Source organism: Numida meleagris, chromosome 2 (assembly GCF_002078875.1).
Source record: "Numida meleagris isolate 19003 breed g44 Domestic line chromosome 2, NumMel1.0, whole genome shotgun sequence".
In the NCBI taxonomy this organism is placed as follows: Eukaryota; Metazoa; Chordata; class Aves; order Galliformes; family Numididae; genus Numida; species Numida meleagris.
In genome coordinates, this window is record NC_034410.1 from 59,975,693 (window position 1) to 59,995,580 (window position 19,888).

At 44.8% G+C, this 19,888-nt stretch overlaps 1 protein-coding gene across 2 annotated transcripts in view; it reads left to right on the forward strand.

The window, feature by feature from the left end:
* Positions 7-19,888, forward strand: part of GFOD1 (glucose-fructose oxidoreductase domain containing 1) — a 71,939-nt gene continuing 52,057 nt past the window's right edge. The window contains exon 1 of one of the 2 annotated variants that reach the window (XM_021387001.1): positions 7-264. In XM_021387001.1, the coding sequence (XP_021242676.1) occupies positions 12-264 (253 nt within the window). In that variant the 5' untranslated portion in view covers positions 7-11. Of the gene's footprint in view, positions 265-344; positions 650-19,888 lie in introns of those variants that run through there. The other variant, XM_021387002.1, reaches the window with a different exon arrangement.

The window sequence follows — 19,888 nt, forward strand, 5'->3', positions numbered from 1 at the left end:
GCGCCGCCGCCATGCTGCCCGGCGTGGGGGTGTTCGGCACCGGGCTCACGGCGCGGGTGATCGTGCCGCTGCTGCAGGCGGAGGGCTTCGCGGTGAAGGCGCTGTGGGGCCGCACGGCCGAGGAGGCGGAGGAGCTGGCCAAGGAGATGAGCGTGCCCTTCCACACCAGCCGCATCGACGAAGTGCTGCTGCACCAGGACGTGGACCTGGTGTGCGTCAACCTGCCGCCGCCGCTCACCCGCCAGGTCGCCGTCAAGACGCTGGGTGAGTGCGGGGCCCCGCGCGTGGTGGGCACGGCGGCGGCCGCGGTGCTGCGGGCACTGCCCGGGGGAGCGCCCGGCTCGGGGCCCCGCGGGTGGGTAGTGGTTCGCGTTGGACCTCTCCGAGCGTCTGTAGCCGCTCCCCGTCGCGTGCCCGGTTTGCGAATGATGCTGGGAAGCGGTGTGGCTGAGCCCGTAGCTTGCTGATGCAATCTGCTAGCGACGGAGCGAAAGAACTGAAACAAAACGGTGCTCGCTGCCGGCTGCCGAGCCGTTCCCGGTTCACTTTCACCTCCATTTGGTTTGGTTTCCTCCGGCTCCCGGTGCCAGCCGTTTGCCTGCCGTAGGGGTGGTAACGCCGATGAAAAGACACGCGGGATAAACATCGGGTAGGGACTAAACAGCTCCGGTCTCCCTGTTATTTCAGAGAGAAATTTCTACTGCTTGATTTTTTATTTATTTATTTATTTATTTTAATTTCATGGGAATGGGAGTTGTGCCTCGAAGCAGGCGCCAGCGAGGGGTGGGAGCTGTAGTTCCCGAGCAGCTGTATCTCCACTTCCACCCCCGTCCTGCCCGGCTCGGTGGGAGCTGCCGTGCCCTGCTGCTGGGCTTGGTGCTTCGAGGGAGTGGTGCAGCAGCGTTCATCAAGTGGGGCTTCAGGGTCCTCTGGTCAGCAGGGACAGTGCCGTGTATCAAGCAAGCTGGAGGACTGTTCCTTGCTATGATAAGGAAAGGATGTGGGATTTTTTAAAATACCATAACGCTTCTTTTTTTTTTTTTTGTATGTTTGTTTTCCTCTTGCGGCTTCATGGAAGAAGCGCTGTGTGGCAGCCAGTGATAGGACATGGGCATTCATACCAGAGGTTCTACTCATAGAACCTCATCTTCAAGAGGGTTGAAAGTGACATCCTGCATTGCAGCAGATTGAAGAAAGCCAGTGTTGTTTATTGATGCACCCTGGTCTGGCTTCTGTGTGGAGAGAGGCATATCTGTCCTGGAAAGTTGCAGAGTCCAGTTTTTTTCCTAACCTATATTTTGCTTTTTAAAGTCCCTTGCTGCCAGAAGCGCTGTTTTCAAGCAAGGAGGTTTCATTATCAAAAAGCAAGAGCCCAGGGCAGCAGCCAGCAGGTTTCCATCCCGTGCCTGTGTTTGCGCTGTGAATTCACAGTGCCTTCAGCCTGCTGCCCTCTTCCTGGTGTGGGCGCTGGGGGTCGGGCAGGTGTCTTCACAGCTGTGTGAGCTCGGATGGTGCCGCAGGAAGTGTGTGGTTGTGTTGTTGTCGCTAGTGCTGTGACATATAGGCATGTATTGCTGCTTTATGCTTTTTTTGGGCACAGTGGCCCAGCCCTTCAACTACTGCTACAATGCAAAAGTGTGAGTTCAGCCCCAGCTCAGGAAGTCCCCAAACTGTAGCTTCCTGGAAGCAGGGAGGGAGAAAATGGCAAGCTTAAAAACTGTATTTCCCTCCTGTTAACTTTTCCAGTGGTGTCTTCTGCTTGTCTCTGTTAGAAACAGAGCTAGGTCCAGCTCAGGGGCCTGTTCTGCGGTTCTCAGCTGACTTCTGCTTGGTGATCAGGAAGAATCTGTGCTTAAATATTTGGGTGAGCCTAGAAACCAGGATGAGTTTTGAGTAAAGACGTTTTCTCACTGAGCAGAAATGCTTGGCATGTCTGCTAGCAGCGTTCTGCTTTCCCCTGCCCGTGTGCACCAGCAGTGCAGTTGTGTCCCAGGCCTGGCCAGGAAAGGGGTGGGCTGGCATGCAGAGACCCAGTGTGTCACCAGAACCCTTACTTGTGTTTAGCATCAGAGGAGATCCTGGTACAGACGATACAGAGTGAGCCTCCACCTCATTAGAAATTGTCAGTGTAATCCCTCTACCATATTTAATTGACTCAATTAAATATGACTTTCTTCAGATGCTCACTGGTACTTGCACTGTATGACTGAATAGCTGCTGCATCACTTGAAGTGATTGCTGCAGATGGAACTGAGAAGTCCTTGATGACATTTCATCTCCGTGTTTCAGGGGAAGCTGCAGCCATTTCTGTGTTTCTGTTTGCATTGGTACTTGAGTCCAATCAACTTAAGAGAGTTTATTCTAAAGGTTCCTGTGAATGCTTATGTTTTGTACTGGCACTAAATGCCAGATGTTCTTCAAGCATGTTTCTGAAGATGTTAACCTACTGACTGTGTTTTTGCTTTAGCTATGGACATAAGCACTAAGCTGTATGCTAAGTATCCACTACATACTTGCGGCCATGTCTGCACAGCATTACTTCTGAAATGTTTATGTTGCAGTAGTACCTGGTAGGAGTCTGTTCTGCCTAGGGGCTGTGCAGGCAGAGTACGGCTTTCCCACCTCTCTGCAGCTTTGCTCCTCTTAAGAGCACTTAAATTTGTTTGCTGACCAGTGCTTCTGTACTTGACTGTGGTTGCGAGGGAGCATTGTCATGAATAAAGGAACATCAATTGTGCTGCTGGGCTCCTGTCTTCCCATCGCGCAGGCAGGTGGTGCAGGCCTGTCGTTAAGAAGGTATTTGTGGGAGCCTGGTGATGAAACGCTGGCAGTGTATTGCTGGGCCTGCCCCTGAGATCGGAGGAACATCACCTGTGCTGAAGTAATTCACAGATCTGATGTAATCTGTAATTCACTTACACATTCCTTTGCACTCACTCATACAGATCATTAAGAGGTTGCAGGGTTCTAGCTGTGGACCAGCTTCTATGGTCCAGATTTTATAATGTGCTAAGATCCTCCATTAAGGTAAAATACAATCACAATTATGAATATCAATGTAATATTTGTCCTGCAATATTGAATTTAAAATTGAACGACCAGCAGTGACATTGAGCAGAAAATGCACTTGTGCTTGGAAGTCAAGCAACTTTGCAACATATTAAAAGTCAATTATGGGCATCTTATTGCAAAAGAAAAAGTCAGATGCAGTGCTGTCTATCTTCAGTTTGCAGAGCTGGGAAGGGAGGGCTGTGTTGCTCTTTTTTCACGTGGCAGACATGAGAAAGTGTGTCCAGAGGGTGTGCTGGCAGGCAGCTGCAAGCCTTCATCTTGCTAGAGTGATGGTTGTGTGTATTTTAGAAGAAGCAGAACGCAGCACACAGCTCTTCCGTTGCCTTTTTCTCAGTACTGCAGACCTTTAATTCCAGTCTGGTTCCTGTGAAACTCCTGAGACTGAGTGCACAAGACAGTGAAGGTAGAGATCACTGTTCAGGTACTGTTGTAAAATGAACAAAATAAAAAACAAAACTTGTTTCCTTCCTGGCTTTTAGATCGAATGCACTTTCCCACTTTTTCCTGATGAAAGTAAATGCCAGTTCAGGTGCTGTGGTGGTAATGTAGTTTGGATGTCCAGTATGGAGCACTGGTAGTGCTGGGGCACTGAACTCTCATTAAAGCGACACACCTAGATTTGCTGAGGCTAAGGAGCAGCTAGCAGTGATCAAAGTGCTTGCATTGCACTAAGTGAGGCTGTGTCAGAGGTTACTCTCCCTGTGGCTACCTTGGCTGAAAAAATGTCTGCCCGAGCCCTCAGCCTTTGTACTGCTCCCTTAGAATAGCAACATGGGGTACCACGGCACGGGCACACTCCTTTCTGAAGACAAGGGAAGTTCTGAGAAAAGGTGTGTTTGTTTATACAGCTGGAGCTATATGGAGTGTTGTAGTTATTTAACTTCAGGAGTAAATTACAGCATCCCTGACAGACTGAGCCCTATAATGCAGAGAACAGATCTTTTATCATGATTTTTCTTGACCTTATACATTTGTTCTTAACCTTAATGGCCACTGTTCCACCTGCTGTTGTGCTGGGTTGACTGGTCCTTGCCCACACCCTTACTGCAATGACTTCCTTTCACGTTATGGAGTTTAGGGACTTGTGCTAACACGTTGTGTAGGTCATGGACAAGGGACTCTGTCAGTGCGAGAGCTCAGCAGGTGAAGGAATTGGGTCCTGCTCCTGGAGTTTGTGGTTTTTGGAGAATGTTAATTAAGGGAATTTTTAAAAGAATGTGTAGATAAATGGAGAGAAAGGAAAATCTCCTGGGCAAATAAAAGAACAATTTGCAGGCTTTCCATTGTTGCTTCTGCTCTCCTCTAAAGACCTCTCAATGCTGAAGACTGACACTACATAACAGAGATTTGTGGTGTGACTCCAGATGTGGGTAGCTGAGCCTAAACAGACCGAACTGTCTGCTTATTTGAGGCCTAAATCGTGCTGAGGCATACTGCAACTTACTGCCCTCTTCTCTGTATGTACAGTAGATTTTTGTCCATTTAGCAGTAGTGATAGCAAAGCACCAAGGATTAAAACAGAGTTAAATTCGGAGAGCAGCCAGGACTGGCGTTTTCCACGAGTTGTTACAGTGCAGCAACACCCTTTGCTGTTAATATCAGTTTGCCACAGCGTTATCCGGAGTTGCTAAGAATTGTTCTGGTTTCCTCAAACCGCCAAAGCAGAAGCCTTTACTCTGCTGTGTATTGTTTGTTACTCGTATAATAACCCTCTAGCTTACATGAGTGAGCTGTCCAAGTCAGAGACCTAATTTACAAAGTCAGCATGCATGCGTGCAACAAAACCACAGTCCTTACAGAAAAATGATCTCAGGTCTTAAATCTTGATTTCAACAGATTTATTTAAATGGCTAAGTAATTAAATAGGAACAATCCCTTGTACAGGTTCCCTAAATTGATTTAAGGCCTGGTCTGCACGTAGATTTTGTACCAGTATAATTATGACTGCAAGGGTTATGATTTCTTGAACATAATAATATTTTCATGGTCACTAGAAGTCCAGCTGGTGTGTGTGCCATTCTTCACCCATAACAGTTTCTCCCTCCTATGGAGGTGCAAATGGTCACTTGCATGTACGTGGAGAGCATTTAGCTGGTATGAATGTGTCTTTGGTCCATCTCTGACTGTATTGGTACATTATAGAGCCGGTTCTCTTTAGCATTGTTTGCAAACAATACTAAATCAGGAGATGACATTGACTCTCTCAAGGTTAGAGAGGCCTTGTGGAGAGATCTTGGCAATCTAGAGGACTAGGCAGTCACCAGCCACGTGGGAGGAGGATGAGAGTCTGGAGGGCAGCCCTGCAGGAAGGGATCAAGGGGTTCCGGTAGATGGCAAGTGAGCCAGCAGCCGAAAGGGCCAACCGTACCCTGGGGTGCATCAGGCCCAGCGCTGCTTTATTATTCCAGCATTGCATGAGACCAATGTGCCTGGTGATTGTGAGCATAAGAAAGCTAAAAAGTTGCCCTCTGTCCTTGAGTGCCAAGGGTGCCCCCTGCAGCTGCAATGGAACTGGCATCCAAGGTGTTAGAAATACAGATTACAGTAATACACAGGTCAGCAGTCTGACTCACAGACTGACAGGAGTCTTATGGTGTTGCCATGGATGGGATCACATTGGAGGATGAGGGTATATCCCCTGTTTTCTTTTGTGAGGAGATGATGGCAGCCTTCATTTCAGCCCAGCTGGGGCTAATGAGGAAAGTTATTTATCAGGCATGACTCCTAGGTCTGAGCATAGTGATGAGCACAGAAGATGAGAACGTGGTGAGAGGAACTTGCAAATGAGGTACGTGAGTCTAATGATTGACAGTAATATAAGAATAAACGTAACGATTTAACACAGGGATCAAAATGATTTTGGTCATTTGCGTCTGTGTTGGAGTTTAACTTCAGGGTAAAAAGTGATGCCTTCAGTGACATTGCAGCAGCAATTACAGCTTTAGTGAAGCAGATGGGGGTGAAAAAAAGGTAGCAGCTTTGTTTTGCATTCTGATGTTTCCATGGCTTTTATCAGCAATAAAGACCCTTGTTTTGGCACTTCCTTGCAGTGAATGTTTGGCAGCTCTAGCTCTTCCATCTGGTCATTATTTGCCAGGAAATGCCCAGAAGAGAGGTCATGGTTGAATTAAATACTGTCTCTAGGGTACTGGTCTTCACACAGCTAATGAGAAGCCTTAATATAGAGAGCTTTTCAAAATCCAAATACAGTCAAGCAAGGACAGAGAACCGTAAAATAGTAGTTATCCTTACTGCTGAATTGATGTTGCTTAAAAATGTGAAACAGGACTAAACTGAGCACTCACAGTTCTTTCTCTAGGTATTTATTCATATGCGTTATGCACACATGTACTTATATGTGTACGTATAAATGTACACATTATATATGTACACATGTACGTACATATGTGCATAAAAGTTGAATGACTTTCAGGTGAAAAATATTTAAATTAAAAAATTCCTGGAAGTCCCTTCCCTTCCTTTACTTCCTCTGTCCGTAAAAGACAATGCAGTTGTTACTGGTTTATGCAAGAGTAGGAAAGGGGTGAGATAATTGCTTAGAGAACATCTGGAGAGTGCTTAGCTGTCCACAATGCTAGTCAAGCTTATGTACGTTAAAATAAATGTCAGAAGTGTATCTCTGAAAGAGATATTTAATAGCTTGGATTTTGATCTTGCTTATTCTACTGTGAATGCCATTAAAGCTCTGCTGAATTGGAGGAAATAGTTGATGTTACTGAGAATCCATGGTGGTTTGGAGGAAAATCAACCACACAGCAAGGAGAGCATGTTGGCCTTGCAAAAAAGTGTCCTCTGAGCAAAGATTTGTTGTGTCCATTTGGGAACTGATCGATGGGAATCTTGGGACACTGTTCTGCAAATCTTTGCTGACTTCAGTAGTCTCCTTGAAATGAAAGTCCCTCGTTCCTTACAGGGAATAGTTCTTGGGCCTAATAATTGATGTAAGTAGCAGCTGGCATGCAAACTGCACTTGCACCAGTTCAACAGCAACAACAACAACAAAAAAAACAATACAATGAAATTTAGCTACATCTGTGTAATTCCACGTCTTGGTATGGTTGTGCTTGTGTAATGTGTTATGGTAGCATGTCTGTAGGAGTGAAAAAAGATGACAAGTATTCAGAACAGAGGTGCATAGAAACATGAGCCCCAGCCTGTGAAAGTCAATTGGTCAATGAGTGTAATGGACTTGCCGAACTCTTTTGTGACTTGTTAATTTCTTTAAAGGAAGTTGAAACTTCAAGATTGGGAAAAACAGTTTGTGATTAAACAAGATGAGATGCCCTGATAAAGACTCGTTTCTGGGGCAGAGCACTAACTGTAGTCCCTGAAATTAGCTTGTGGATGCAGGATACAGCATTGTCCAAATGTTTGAAGGTGACCTGAGCTTTTTGTCCTTGACTTACAGGCAGAGCTCATTACTGATATTGCTGAAGAATTCTGCTTAAAAATTAGTGTAGTGAGATGCTCAAATTGTGATATCCTACTTTGCCCAAGTGTGTTTGGATGTGGTTTATGACTGGCAGCATAGTTTGAGAGAACCATGCACCTGAAATGTTAACACTGGTAGTAATTTTTTTTGCTGGAGGACCCCATCATTTAACCTTTAGGATGAAGCTTTCTGATGCATTGTATGCCTAAACCGGAGCAAGGTCTTGTGCTTGCAAGTCATCTGATGAATGCATCTTGTAGGTACTCATCTTTTTGCTTGTGAGACTTAGTGTTGGTTAGTGGATTTGTCTTTCATCGTAGTGCTGTTAGCTTTGTGACTCTTCACATACATTTAATTGTGTTGATACTGTGAGTGCCACTGTCAGAAACTGCAGATCTGCTCACATACATCAAGTGATCCCTCCTGAAGGCTGCTTCACCCAGATACTTTGTCAGCTGTTCGGACTGTACCTGCTGTCTTCTGTGTGCAAAGGCCTGACCTCTTATGTGCTGGATGTGAATAAAATTGTGGCCTTGTGCTCATGGTGTATATTCAATTATGCATTTGAGCTGCTGGAAGAGGACAGATCTTCATGTCATGCTGATGTTTGGCTTTCCCTGAGTGGTTGTGCAGGTGATAGAAAGCTGGAGGAGGAAGAATGGAGAGACAACTGTACAGGGAGAGCCAATTCCTGGTTTTCTGATGAACGAAAATAAGGTCAATGCTTCTCTTTTTGGTGTCCCCTTTTAATACGTGTGGGGCAGCTTTTGAAGGAAATGGGGGAATTTGGAGGGACTTTATTCTTTGGGGAAGATTCACAACTGACAGTGATCGGTGGCAGTGTTGAGCTGTAGAGTTGTATCTGGCACTGAGTATTCTGGAGGTTGCTATTGCAAGTAATCATCTTTCCAGTTTTGGGCTTTTAACAAATGCTACATAAAACCTTATGAAGTCAGTTTTCTATGAGCAGTGATAGGTCAGCAGCTGGGAGATCGGTGTATTTATTTTTAATGGGAGTTTCTCTTTGGTATACTTGCACACTGGGAAAACCTTTTCTTCAGCAAACAAGGAGGGTGTTTCTGGGCTGGACTGGAGGGAGGAGATGCTTTTTTTTGCTTTTGAAAGACAGACAATAGCATGCACATATGCAATGCTGTTTGCAAATGCATTGTCTTAAGCCAATGCTTAAGGTTGTGATAGAGTTTGGATTTGCAGCTGCTGTTGAGTGGGGTTTAAGTGTACAAATATATTTATCTTTGTTGATGACCTGGATGAGAGCATTGAGTGCACCCTCAGTAAGTTTGCAGGTGACACTAAGTTGGCAGGAAGTGTCGATCTGTCTGGGGCAGGAAGGCCCTACAGAGGGATCTGGAGAAGCTGGATTGCTGGCCTGAAGCCAGTGGGATGAAGTTCAGCAAGACCAAGTGCTGGGTCCTGCACTCTGGCCACAATGACCCCAGGCAACAGTACAGACTTGGGGCAGGGAGGAAATGGACCTGGGGGTGTTGATTGGGGCTCAGCTGAGCATGAGCCAGCAGTGTGCCCAGGTCGCCAATAAGGCCAATGGCATCCTGGCTTGTAACAGAAATAGTGTTGCCAGCAGGAGTCGGGAAGTGATCATCCCTCTGTACTCAGCACTGGTGAGGCTGCACCTCGAGTACTGTGTCCAGCTTTGGGCCACTCACTACAAGAAAGACACTGAGGCCCTGGAGCGTGTTCAGAGGAGGGCGATGAAGCTGGTAAAGGGTCTGGAGCACAGGCCTTATGAGGAGTGGCTGAGGGAGCTGGGATTGTTCAGTCTGGAGAAAAGTAAGCCTGAAGGGTGACCTTATCGCTCTCTATATCCTGACCTATATCTATATATACCATATATCTATATGACCTTATCATCTCTACCTGAGATGAGGTTGTAGCGAGGTGGGAGTTGGCCTCTTCTCCCATATAACCAGCAATAGGAGTAGAGGGAATGGCTTCAAGTTGCATCAGGGGAGATTCAGGTTGGATGTTAGGAAATTCTACTTCTCTGAGATAGTGATCAGGCACTGGAACAGGTGCCCAGGGAGGTGGTGGAGTCACCATCCCTGGAGGTGTTCAAGAAATGTTTAGGTGTTGTGTTGAGGGACATGGTTTAGTGGGAAATATTGGCGATAGGTGGACGATTGGACTGGATGATCTTAGAGATCTTTTCCAACCTTGGTGATTCTATGATTTAATACCAGGTCTTGGCATTTTTCAGTCCTGTTCTGTCTTTTAAGACTGCTTGCTCAGGGCCTCCTGATTCTGGCGGAGTAGCCTGAGGATGCTGGGTGAAAACCAGCAGAGTGCTGGTGGTTGCTGCAGCCTCCCTCCATGTTCTGTAACTGTACTTATAAGGAGTTTGCACCAGATAGAACTGAGCTGCTAAGAGCCACGTGCAAGACCTTTCCTTCTGTGACTGCATCTGCATTTCAGTGCATTACCACAGATTTGTAAGTAGGCAGAGCGGTTAAAAACATTCCCATTACTTGATGCTCAAAGGAAAACTGGGATGATGCTCTACCCATAAAATCTGCCTTTTGGCAGGGCTTTAAAACTTCTCCTGAAGCATCTGAAGTATACTGGAACAAGTGCAATATTAACTGACCTTCTGAGTCCTGAAGTAATGAATGAGGCGGGGGGGAGGGAGTGGATTTTGAGGCTCTTGGTTACTTGCTACTCTTGTATATCCTTTTGTTGAAAAGAAGGACGTGTGAAAGTTATCTGTATAGGAAGTGACTAAGATGTGAGGTTAAGCTGATAGCATAGAAGAATAAGGAACTGTTTTTTGCTACCAAAGAATATGTTTTATCAAGGCAGGACATGGCTTTCACCCTGTGTTCAAGAGTATTACATATTTTTAGAATTCACATACACGCTGATAAGTTTCCTCCTTGGCGGTATTGTGTGTTTGCACTGTCGCTGATGCCACCAAGGTAATAATGACCAGTACTTTCAATATTTTAAACTTCCTTTCTGGTCTTATGGGGCTAGCCTAAGTTCCATGTGGGTTGGATGGTGCATAAAGCTGGAAATTGTGTGGTGGAACTGATCACATCATGTGGATTATAGTCTTGTGGTTATAAGGTGTGCAAATACATGTGCATATTCTTATGTGTGTCAAAATCCCTACTTAGAACACACTTTGGATAGCTGTATGCTGGAGTATGAGGCTTGTGAAGTGACTGCAACTATTAATGATGTCAGAAAATGAGTTTCAGACTAAGACAAACTCTTTGCACCTCTAATTGGAAAACCGTACCGTGAGCCTGGGTTTTGATATAACAGAGTGGTGCTGTTCCAGTCTCTAAACCTGTAATTACAAGGGGATGAGAGATGGATTGATGAGGGCAGTAGTTAGGATATTAATTAAAATACCATGGCTCATGTGAGTAACAATATCCCTTATATGCCTTCTTTAAATAAGTTGGAGACAAGTTCATTTGGAATCCCAGGAGTTGTCAACCTTGGATCTTGTCTCTTGTTTCTTGTTCTTATTAGCATCCAAGTAGCTGTGGATTATTTCACAGGGTACAAGGTTTTGGAGATTCATAGCTATAAGTAAAACATGGGGTATTTTAAGCCTAATGTTCATCTCAATAGGATAAAGCTACTTTGAACTGGCCTGTTGCTTTTCAGCCATGCAAGCCAGAAACGTGACCTGTGTGGAGTAATCTGAGATTTACCTCTAGATTTCCTCGAAGAATCTAATCTTTGGTGTTCATACTTCTGTCTACCTGCATGCTAATGCAACTCAGGCTCTTTCCCACGGATGCAGTTTATTTTTCCCGTGTTTTGAATTGAATTATGAAGAGGTAGAGTGACTGAAGAGCTCCTTGGACAGCTGGGGTCAGGAATCTGTGTACATCTGGTTCCCAATTTCGTGGGACCTATAGCCCTTAATGTAGAGCTGTGAAAATACTTTTCTCCTGTTCTTTTTTCAGAGCTCTGACAAGAGGTTTTACAGTGACTGGAAGGTACCTCGATCCCTAGACAGCTTGCTGCTTGTCTCTTTTGGTGAAAAGCAGGGGAATACATGCAGTTATCCTATAGGTAGTCAGTACACTAGTCGTCAGTGCAGAGATGACTCTTAGTCGGTGAGAGGCAACCAGGAAGACTCTACCGGATCATGCTTTAAAAATCAAATCCTGAAAGGTCTGGTGGGGCACCAGCACAGGCTGCTGTGGATGGCCCTATTCCTGAAAGCATTCAAGGCCAGATTGGATGGGGCCCCGGACAGCCTGATGTGGTGAGTGGCAGCCCTGCCCATGGCAGGGAGCTTGGAACTAGATGGTCTTTAAGGTCCTTTTCAACTCAAGCCATTCTGTGATTCTACTGAGACAACTCAGTCCTTCTAGACCTTTCAAACTGGCCCACCTAGAGTTTGAGTAGTATTGAGAGTGTTTCAGGACTCTAAAGGAACTTCCGTGTGCCTAAAATCAGAAGACTATGAAAGCCTTCTGATTTGTTACTGGCAGAAAGTCATGTCTTTGAAGTTGCTTGCTTTCCAGCAGTGACTGTGTTGTCCCAGACTCCCATAGAAACTGGTCTGCTACTGAACATAGTGTTACAGAAAATGGGAAGCCAAACCCGTTCAGTTGCATTGTCCTGGGACTTCTGTGATGTTAGAAAAGGACTAGACAAAGTGTTTTTTTTTTTTTTAAAAAAAGACAAATACTTTTTTGTGTGTAACGTTTGCTTTATGGCTGATACCTTAATTGCCAAGCTTCATATCGCAGCAGATGGTTAATCTGTAAACCCTGGATTTGGGATAAAGAGTGGCATTCATGATGGAAATGTGTAGTGAAATTTGTGTGTACCATACTACTGTACAGCTTGCGCAGCTGCAAGCTTTTGCCAAAACAGAAAATACTGTATTGTTTTTGCATGGCTGGTTTTCATATTTGACATCTTCCATTTGACTTGTTTTCCTCATTTGAAAGCAGCACCAAAGAAGGGAGATGTACAGGGATGTGAGGACAGCTTGGGCTGTCAGTGATCAAAGCCCTGGACTAGAGATAGAAACCATGCAGGGTCACATCTCCCCTTTGTCCCCTTTTGCAGGAGCCAGGTGCTTGCTGCGGGTTCCTTGAATGTGAAACAAAAGTAGGAGGCTATACCCATTTCTATGTAAAACCTCATGTTGAAAGGGTGTAACGTGCTTTGGCATTTCTCATCTTTGAAAATGCGTGCCTACATAGAGCTAGGAACCATCAGATAACATCTGACTGGAAGAGGAGGATGTGTTTCAGTGAAGTAAGGGAAGAGAGGCTGTCCTTCGGGCCTGAGCATGAGACACTTCCCTGGTTAGAAAGAGAGATGACTATGAAAAGTTGAAATGGAGACCTGTGATGCTGACACATGTGGCCAGAGGAAACCAGCTGAATAAAGGTCTGCGAGGAGGGGGTGTGATGGAGTAGGAGAGGAGCAGCACAGTGCTGCTGCAGCAGGACTTGCAGTAAACGGAAGGGGAAGGAGGGTGTAGCTGGTGGCTGTGGATGTGTCAGCGGTTCAGAGCACTCCTCTGCTCACTTCCTTGCTGGCTGTGGGCTGCATTCCCACCTTCTTACCCTCTTGCTGATTTGTAGTTGCTCACCCCCAAAAAAGCTGGGCAGAAGTTGCCCCTGGAGTGTCTCTAGGAGTGGGTGATAGGATGCAGCTGGGAGGAGGTGGCTGAGGCTGGTCCTGGGGCAATGCTTGTGTTGTGCTGGGGAAGGGAGAACCTGAAGGGATGCTGGAGTGGAGGAAGACATAACTGAATTTGATTGGAAAGAATTCAGTGGGAGCTGCAGCATCTCCAGCACTGAGATACAGTGAATTAATGAACCCTTCTTGGAAGTAAAAGTGCTTTAAAAATTATTGAAGTGGTATGCATCTTTTACTGTTCTTTCTTCAAGCTGGTTAGAGCTTACCTGAATTTCTATGTTTAGGGCATGCTTGACAAGCAGTGTCCTACTCAGGCTGAAGTCAATTTAGGCACCAAATGCGGCAGCTTACTGAGGATATCTGTAGCAGTGACACATGAAAAGTTGGCCTTTCTTAGAAGTAAGACAGTGAGAAGCTGAACACAGTTACAGACTTTTATTTATTAAGTAGTGGCAGTGAATATCTACATCAACATCTCTAATCCATGAGACATTTAATAAGAATCTTGCTGGGTAACTTTGGAAGTTCTTGCCAAAGCCAGTAAGATCTGTTTGGTTTAATGTGACATGGAGATGCATCAGAAGTTGCACACAGGCTCAAGTTCTTTCAGTTATGTCAGCTGTCTGCTTCTTGCCTCAGTTACTCAAGTGCTCTGAACAGCCAGCCAACGTGGCCTAGCTGGTGACAGTTCAGCCTACGTTTAGAGAGTGGGTAAACATTGTTTGAAACCCCAGACATGGATTTTGGGCTCCAGGACCAATCTTTCCTCCTGTTCTCTGGGGAGGGGAGCAGCACTGAGCGGAGCTCTGTCAAGACTTGGTCACACTTGCCCTCAGCTCTGTGTCACAACCCTGCCATCTGCTTCATTCAGCTGTCACCCAGCTCCTGTGAAGCACCACAGGGCTCTGTCTGTTAGCCAGACTTGTGTTATGATGCTGCCTAGTTCTGGCAGTGGTTTACCTACGGTGTGTTTCAGCTGTGCGGTGGGCGTTACTGTAGAATCACAGAATGGTTTGGGTTAAAGGGACCTTAAAGACCACCCAGTTCCAACCTTCCTGCTGTGGGCAGGGTTGTGGGCCCCATCCAACTGGCATTGAAACTTCCAGTAATGGGGCATTCACAGCTTCTCTGGGCAGCCTGTTCCAGCACCTCACCACCCTCTGATGAAAGAATTTATTCAGAGTATTCAGTCTAAATTTCACCTCTTTAAACTAAAAGCCATTACCCTTGTACTATTGCCCTGCTCCCTGACAATCCCTTTCCAGGTTTCTTGTAGGCCCCTTTAGCTGCTGGAAGGCCTCAGTGATGTCTCCATAGAACCTTCTCTACTCCAGGCTGAACAGCCCCAGCTCCCTCAGCCTCTCTCTGCAAGAGAGGTGCTCCAGCACAGTGCCCAAACTTACTTGTTGTCACGTTTGATTGGAGTTAAATGCCCCAATGATTTTAAATGAGTAATGCTGCTAAGAGCATCTCTGTGACCTCATTTCTTGTTGAGACCCAGGCTGGAATTTTCTATTGTGTGCCAATACTTGAGTGTATTTCCAGAGCTCTGGGAGATCCCTGCTAGTGGCTGACAGGCAACAAATCGCTTGTAGGAGTCTTTAGAATTGCCTGTGGCTCCGTTAGCTCCCAGTGCAGAGGAGCAGCAGGCAACATGGGGTTTTATTTGCTCAGTGTTTCTGCCCCTGGGTCAGGCAAGGCTTAAGGTCATGCCTCAGCTACATGCAGAGGGCTTAGTGTCTAGAAGGGGAAGAGATGAATGGAAGAAGGGTGTTTAGGTCCTCATGAATCCTTCCTGAAGCTTTTATGTACTGTTAGTCTCTGGAGAGGGAATGCATGGCAGGTCTCTTTTTTCTTGGGGCAGTCTTTCCACCTTGTGAATTAAAGAGTATAACTTGAACAACAACAACAAAAAACAGCAACAGAAGCACAGCTGCAAGGATGTGGATGATGTTTCATGTGAAGAGAAATCAAATCCCATGATGTTGCTCAACGTGAGGCCTGTGAGATACCATCGCATTGTCCGCAGACACCTACCTTTTCTTAAATCCACAAAGGGGAAAAATACAATGATTATTTTAACTTAATACTTAGTTGCAGATGGTGCAAATGGGGAACTGAGATACAAAACAACTCCATTTTATTGATTTATTTTCAGAACTGCCTGGTAGTCCTTGGATTAAAAATTGCTGAGAAGCTTGTGAGTTACAGCTAGTTGAGGGTTGTCCATCTCTCACCCAGTTCAGTGCACACAGTGGCACATTTCTGAACCCTAGGTTTGAAGCAGAGAGCTAGGGGACCTGTCACTGGCTTGCTTGGCTTGGCCCAAGGGAGCAGCTTAGCTTTTTCCTAACATGGCTATTTCTTGAGTTTGCATGACTCTGTATAGTTGAACTTTGTTTTTCTTCTCTTGGTTTCTTTTTATCCAAGTTTTTCTCATGTGAGTTATTTTGGATTGGATGGGATTTACAAGGAGGAATGGACATTACATTTCAAGGTTTGCTTCTGCTATTGCATTGACGTACTGATCCCCTGTCCCCTGGGGTCAAACCTCTGGGCTAAGAGCCAGAATTTAAGAAGATTTCTCTGCAGGGTGGAGGAGTATTTTGTGATTTCATCCCCTTTGAGTTCCCCTGCTCCCTCTTGTGCTGCTCATTCATTATTTCACGCTCCACCCGTACAACGTGGAAGAAAAGGCTGGTTTAGCCTTTACTGTGATCCTTACGCATAGCCATCTGTTTGGGAGGCATTGATGATACTACATGCAGTTTGATCTCTTGGTGACTCATTTTTTGAATACTGGTACATCTCTGTGTGCTGTTAAGCCATCTTTGAACCTTGCTGTGTTACAGCAGTGTATGCAAAGAGTAAATCCACTGAAATCTGTCAAGTAACATGAGCATGAAACTGGAGTGACCAGCAAATCATGTCTCCTTTTTTCTAGATTATGTGTAGCAGAAAGTAGCGAAAGCCTCAAGTGAGCACGGAGAACTTCAAAATTTGATTTGCCTTCCAAAGAAACTGGCCAAATGTACTGAAAATAATTTCAGAGACTACAAGCTGATTTGAACCATGTCTCTGGAGCTGCACAGACAGACTTTGCATTATGTGTGAACTCAGTAAGCACTCTCTCCTCTGGTGAGCTCTGACATGCAGAAATGTGATCGCTTGCTTCACCTGGTTGACTGGCCCTCTGGGAAGGGTCTGCTCTTTGTGGAGTGGAGAGCAGAGGCTGCTGATATAATTAGATTGATTACCCCTTGCTTGCACTGTGATTTCAGAGTACTTACAGGAAGCCCACATTAATTAACTTATTATGACTTGTTAGTGGTGTGTTTGGAAGACAGTAGTCAGTGCAACCAAATGTCTGAAGCACACAAAAGCAATGCAGAAAGGAAAGATTGCTTAGGCACAGATGTACCTGTGCGGTAACCCCATGTTCTCTTAACACATTTCATTCTTGTACCTCCTCTGTCTTTGTGGTGGAAAACAAAAATAACTGTCACGTTCATCAGAAGCTGTTGATCATGGCCTGCTTCAGCTTATTTCTGAAGCTTAACCTTGCAAAAAGCATACCTCACCCAGCAGGAATTCAGCAAATCCATTTAACAGGCTTATGATGCTGAGTCTGAGATGTTTCAGCCCAGAAACATGGCTGTAACCTGGCATAACCCGGTCTTGTTCATAGTGATTGCTATGGCATTAGTGTAGGAAGTTTGTGGAAGAGCTTGGTATTGCATGCAGTTTCTTCGTGAAGCAAGTTGTTACAGAGGAGCTAAGCAGATACAGAAACATGGAGTAGCATAGGTGAGAGTAGCTGAAGAAAAATCGAACCCAAGAAATCTACCAAAATTGGTCAGTGGCCATTACAGTTTTCGTCATGCTGTCTTTGTCATTCCTGCAGGCTCAGTTTTTGATGACTTCCTTAGTAGTTGTCCTTCTCTCTGATTTTAATTCAGCAATAATGATAAAATGGCAATTTCTTCCTTTTCCATCCTCCACTGCTTACTTTGCATTTAATCCATGAGATTACTACAGTTGTACCTTTAATGTACCAGGAGCAAAACCTACTGAAAAGACTATGATCAGACAGAGCAGATTAACATTGTCATTTGATTGTATTGTATTTATTGCTCTATGTATGGCAGTAGATATTTTAGCTTGCACAGATGTGCCATAATGTTCTTAGTCCCATAACTGCCCTTTCTTGTAACAGTCACAGTTCATTACAAAAAAATGTCCAGAAAGAGAGCTGGCACAATTTCCAGTATGCCGCAAAACTAGTCACATTACATCTTTGGAATTAACTGCAACGGATTTATCGTGAAAACAACTATTCAGGTTTGGGTTTGTCTCAAACAGTCAGACTCCTATTGCATCATACATTTCTAACCATTTGAGTAGTCGAAACTGTTGAGGTCACCTAGGCAATGTCCTGCATAGAGCAGAGTTTTCTCTGTGCTGTATTTTTGTGATGCATGTAATTTTAAATATTTTCCCACTTGGAGATTCTGCTCTTTTCCTCAGAAGGTTGTAGTTCGGGTGAGACTCTCTGCTGGAAGATTCTCTGACCTTTGCAGCCAGGCTATCTTCTTAATTCCATTATTCCAATGTAACTTCAACTTCTAATACCTCAGTGAGTTCCCTTTAATTCTTTATTTTCCCTTCCTTGGGTTCACATCCACCTCTATTAGAGATTTCTGTGCTGGTGTGTCATACATGTAATTTAAGCAACCACATCGAAAGACATCTGTTTATTAATGATGCGTATCATCTTTTGAACTGCATGCAGGTGACGTTCAGATGGGTTGGAGAGCTAAACCATCGTGGTGGAAAAGCTTGGGGGTGGATAATCCCTCAAGCTTGGGTTCCAGTATAAGTCTTACTCAGATGATGTGGTGAAAAGCCGAGAAGCTGCCTCCGTGACGCTGTAGGATGCGTGGGCCTGCAGTTGCAATCCATCTTCTGATGTGATATTGGAGACCCATCAAAGATTCTGAATTGTTTAAAGCCTACGTAGATAACACTATAGGTGTCAGCAGTGACTGTTGTAGAGCTGGATGCATTGTGAAAGAAGCACAAACAAGAAAATTGCCATGTGGTTTCTCACAACTTCTGGAACAACTGCAGTATGGAGGGGTTGTGTCTTCACCCTATACCGAGTATGCATTCAACAGGACATGAGTGTTTTCATGCTGCTGTGTGAAGCCTGTCTGTGGGATGCTGCTGGAACCCCTTAGGCCCATTGATCACAGCTGTATTGGGCAGGTAGACAGTACCTCTGATTTTTCACCTCTTCAGTGACCAACTTGGTCTAGCAGCTCTTGCCATTCAAGTGGGCAATGTTCTGGCGGTATTTGAGAGCTGATGGAAAAGGATGGTGAGCAGCTGCTTAAAACTAACATGCACTCTGTGGAAACCATTTACAGTTCTCTATCCTGAACTGAAGCTGTAATTTGACAGCATCAAGGCAGAACTCTATTGTGGGGTCATCGTGGCCTTTTGGGAGGGTTGCTTAAGTATGTGAGCACAGATCTATATAAAGAAACTCATGTGTTTTGCTATGTAAGGAAACACATGGCTGAATATGACATTTTTAATATACAGATCTTAGTGAACACTTTGAGAGTGCTAAAGAGAGCTAGAGTAAGTGGGATTCTCGTTAATGTTAGCCTAGCCATATTAGATGCTGGGGACATTTAGGTGAGCTCCCCAAGCTGTACCAATACATTATAAATTGTATGGACCCATGGCAATAACTTAGCAGCTGTTTTCCTCCAGAAGGATTACTGAGGACTGAACGAACAAGGAAATTGAAACCCCTGTACTTCCAGGTATTTGGCCCTTTCTGGACTGGCAATGCTGATGGGAGTGCTGTGGAAAAAATCAGCTGTTGCTCTGTGCAGGAGCAGCATATGGGTCCCTGTGGATGTTAGTCTCATGCTCCCACCAGCCTTAAATTCAAGAGCAATAAACTGCAATTGTTGTATTACAAGACCCGTGTGATGTCTTGCATGTAATGCATGAAGAACATGTGGCACGTTAGACTTGTCTGGTTCATACAGTGATGAATTTAACATGAATTGGTCAGTTTTGATTTCAGGAAAATAAATTCTTACAATCAAAAGTTGTTTTTTCTTTAATTCTTCACTATTTCCCTAGTACCATTTTAAATCTTTATCCTTGTTTAATGGAGAAACCTCTTTACTTTTTATGTTAGAACAGAATTACATCTAGGTACATACACCGGCACCAAGCTTTGGATATCCTTTCCTGCAGCATGTTACATGGCATTTCTCGGATTTGGTGGTTTGAAGTTATTAGCCATCTGATTGTTCTTTGAGACGTTTCTTTGTAGTTTAATTAATACATATGAAATTCTCCTTTGGACTGCAGTTTCTGAATTAGAGTCACTTGCTAATACATGACAGAGCATGAGGCACAGATACCTGCTGTGCCATGAGGCTCTGAGTGACTGGAGTGTTGCGTGTCTACCTCTCATTAACTGAATTGCCCAAATACTTTGGACAAATTAAGCTGGGCTCAGTGTGAAACTTGCGAAAGTTCATGATTCAGTGTGGCTGGTGCTTGCTAGCATTCTTTGAGTGAGAACACTGATCTTTTAAGTAGCGCATAGAAAGCAGCAGCTTAATTCAGTCAGTGCTACTTGGAGGAGAAAAAAATGAATTCCCAAAGGTAACG